At 40.1% G+C, this 1,968-nt stretch overlaps 1 protein-coding gene across 1 annotated transcript; it reads right to left on the bottom strand.

The window, feature by feature from the left end:
• Positions 1 to 565: 565 nt before the first annotated feature.
• On the bottom strand, positions 566 to 1,294 carry LOC135224851 (uncharacterized). Its single transcript, XM_064264175.1, has one exon. It carries the CDS (start codon positions 1,292 to 1,294, stop codon positions 566 to 568), a length of 729 nt encoding a protein of 242 aa, XP_064120245.1.
• Between the last annotated feature and the right edge of the window lie 674 nt (positions 1,295 to 1,968).

Below are 1,968 nucleotides of genomic sequence, written 5' to 3' on the forward strand. Positions count from 1 at the left end.
GGCACTTCAAAACAAGAAAAGCTGAACACATGATTATGCTTTATAAAACGTATGTTCGTAGTCCACTTGAATATTGCAATATGATATGGTACCCACACTACCAAAAGGACATTGCACAAATAGAGAGAGTACAAAGGTCCTTTGCAGCTAGAATAGAAGAAGTTAAGGACCTTGACTACTGGGAAAGACTACAATTTTTAAAATTATATAGTCTAGAAAGGCGAAGATAATACAGGCATGGAAACAGAGAGAAGGAATTGCCGAAAACATCATGGAGCTAAAAATATCAGAAAGAGCAAGCAGAGGCAGATTAATAGTGACCAAAACTATACCAGGAAAACTACGGAAAGCACACAGGACATTAATTCACTACGCACCAGCATCGACAATGGAGCGTCTATGAAATGCGTTGCCAGCTCATCTGAGGAATATATGAGTGAGCGTAGATGTGTTTAAGAATAAGCTCGACAAATATCTACGCTGCATCCCAGACCATCCAAGATTGGAAGATGCAAAATATACCGGAAGATGCATTAGCAATTCTCTGGTAGACATTAGAGGTGCCTCACACTGAGGGACCTGGGGCAACCCGAACAAGAAGTAAGGTCTGTAAGGTAAGGTCCTGTGCCATCTCCCTTATCTCAACCCAATTCTGAGATCCAACCTCCATCCGCATTGTCATCAGCCACGTTTCTCTTGGTCTACCACGTCCTCTCCTGCCCAGCGGCTTCCATTCAGGTACATCCTGGACTAACGCATCTTCTCTTCTTAAAATATGCCCCATCCATCTCCATCTTGATAATCTAACTATATTGTTCACATAGGGCACCCCTGCCACCTCGCGAATTGCCGCATTTGTTATATGCCGCTGCCATTTGATTCCCAAAATCGTTCTCAGTGCTTTATTCTCAAAGGGAAGAAATTTTGCATCAGTTGTCACAGTGCTGTACCACGACTGGTGCCCATAAGTTAATATTGATCTTACAAGTGAAATTTTGATTTTGCTGTGAACTGATATTTGATTTGACCTCCAAACTGTTTTTAGCATGCCCATTGCTTGTTCTGCCCTCCCTATTCTCTCCTTGAATTCCGTACCTAGTGATCCATTGCTGGTAATAATGGTTCCCAAATATTTTAAAGAGTCTGAGTTGGGTAATATTACTCCCCCGATAAAGCAGTTCGTCTGATCACCACTCTGAACCTGCATGACCTCAGTCTTTCTCTGGTTGATCACCAATCCAACCTTTCTCCCCTCCAGTACTAACCTATCTATCATTTCCTGCATTTCAGCCATTGTAGAGGCAATTAGAACTATATCATCTGCGTATTCAAGATCACATAATCTCTGGTCCCCTTTCCATTGAATGCCATTATATTCCTTGCATTACCTCGGTCATGACATAAACAATCACCATAATAAACAGTAGAGGGGACAGTATTCCACCTTGTAGTACTCCAGTCTTGACTTCAAATGCATCTGTAAGACTACCATCTACCATTATGCATATCCATTATGATGTTTACAATCTTTCCTGGTATCCCATAGTGCCTCAGAATCTTTCTTAATATCCACAAAGCATAAAACAAGAGGTGATTTTAGTTCGTTACACTGTTGAGCTATATGTCGTAAAATAAAAATCTGATCGTCACATCCTCTACCCTTTCTGAAACCTGCTTGCTCTTTTCGAAGTATTCTGTCTATCACTAGTTCTATTCTATTCAATATTACCTTGGAAAAAACTGTCATACCTCGCCAATTCCCACGGTCTCTCAAATCTCCCTTCTTGGGTACTCTAACAATAATCCCTCTCTTTTTCCATTCAACAGGCGTGAATTCATCTCGCCCCATATGACAGAATAATTCATTAAACACAATGGGTGTTTGAATCTCATCAGCCTTCAACATTTCAGGTGCAATACCATCCATATATATATATATATATATATATAATATATATATATATATAT

This window comes from Macrobrachium nipponense, chromosome 12, assembly GCF_015104395.2.
Source record: "Macrobrachium nipponense isolate FS-2020 chromosome 12, ASM1510439v2, whole genome shotgun sequence".
NCBI classification, from domain to species: domain Eukaryota; kingdom Metazoa; phylum Arthropoda; class Malacostraca; order Decapoda; family Palaemonidae; genus Macrobrachium; species Macrobrachium nipponense.

Bases quoted from the DNA above. Each gene is read 5' to 3' on its own strand.
- LOC135224851 (XM_064264175.1), bottom strand. From the start codon at position 1,294: ATGGCTGAAATGCAGGAAATGATAGATAGGTTAGTACTGGAGGGGAGA.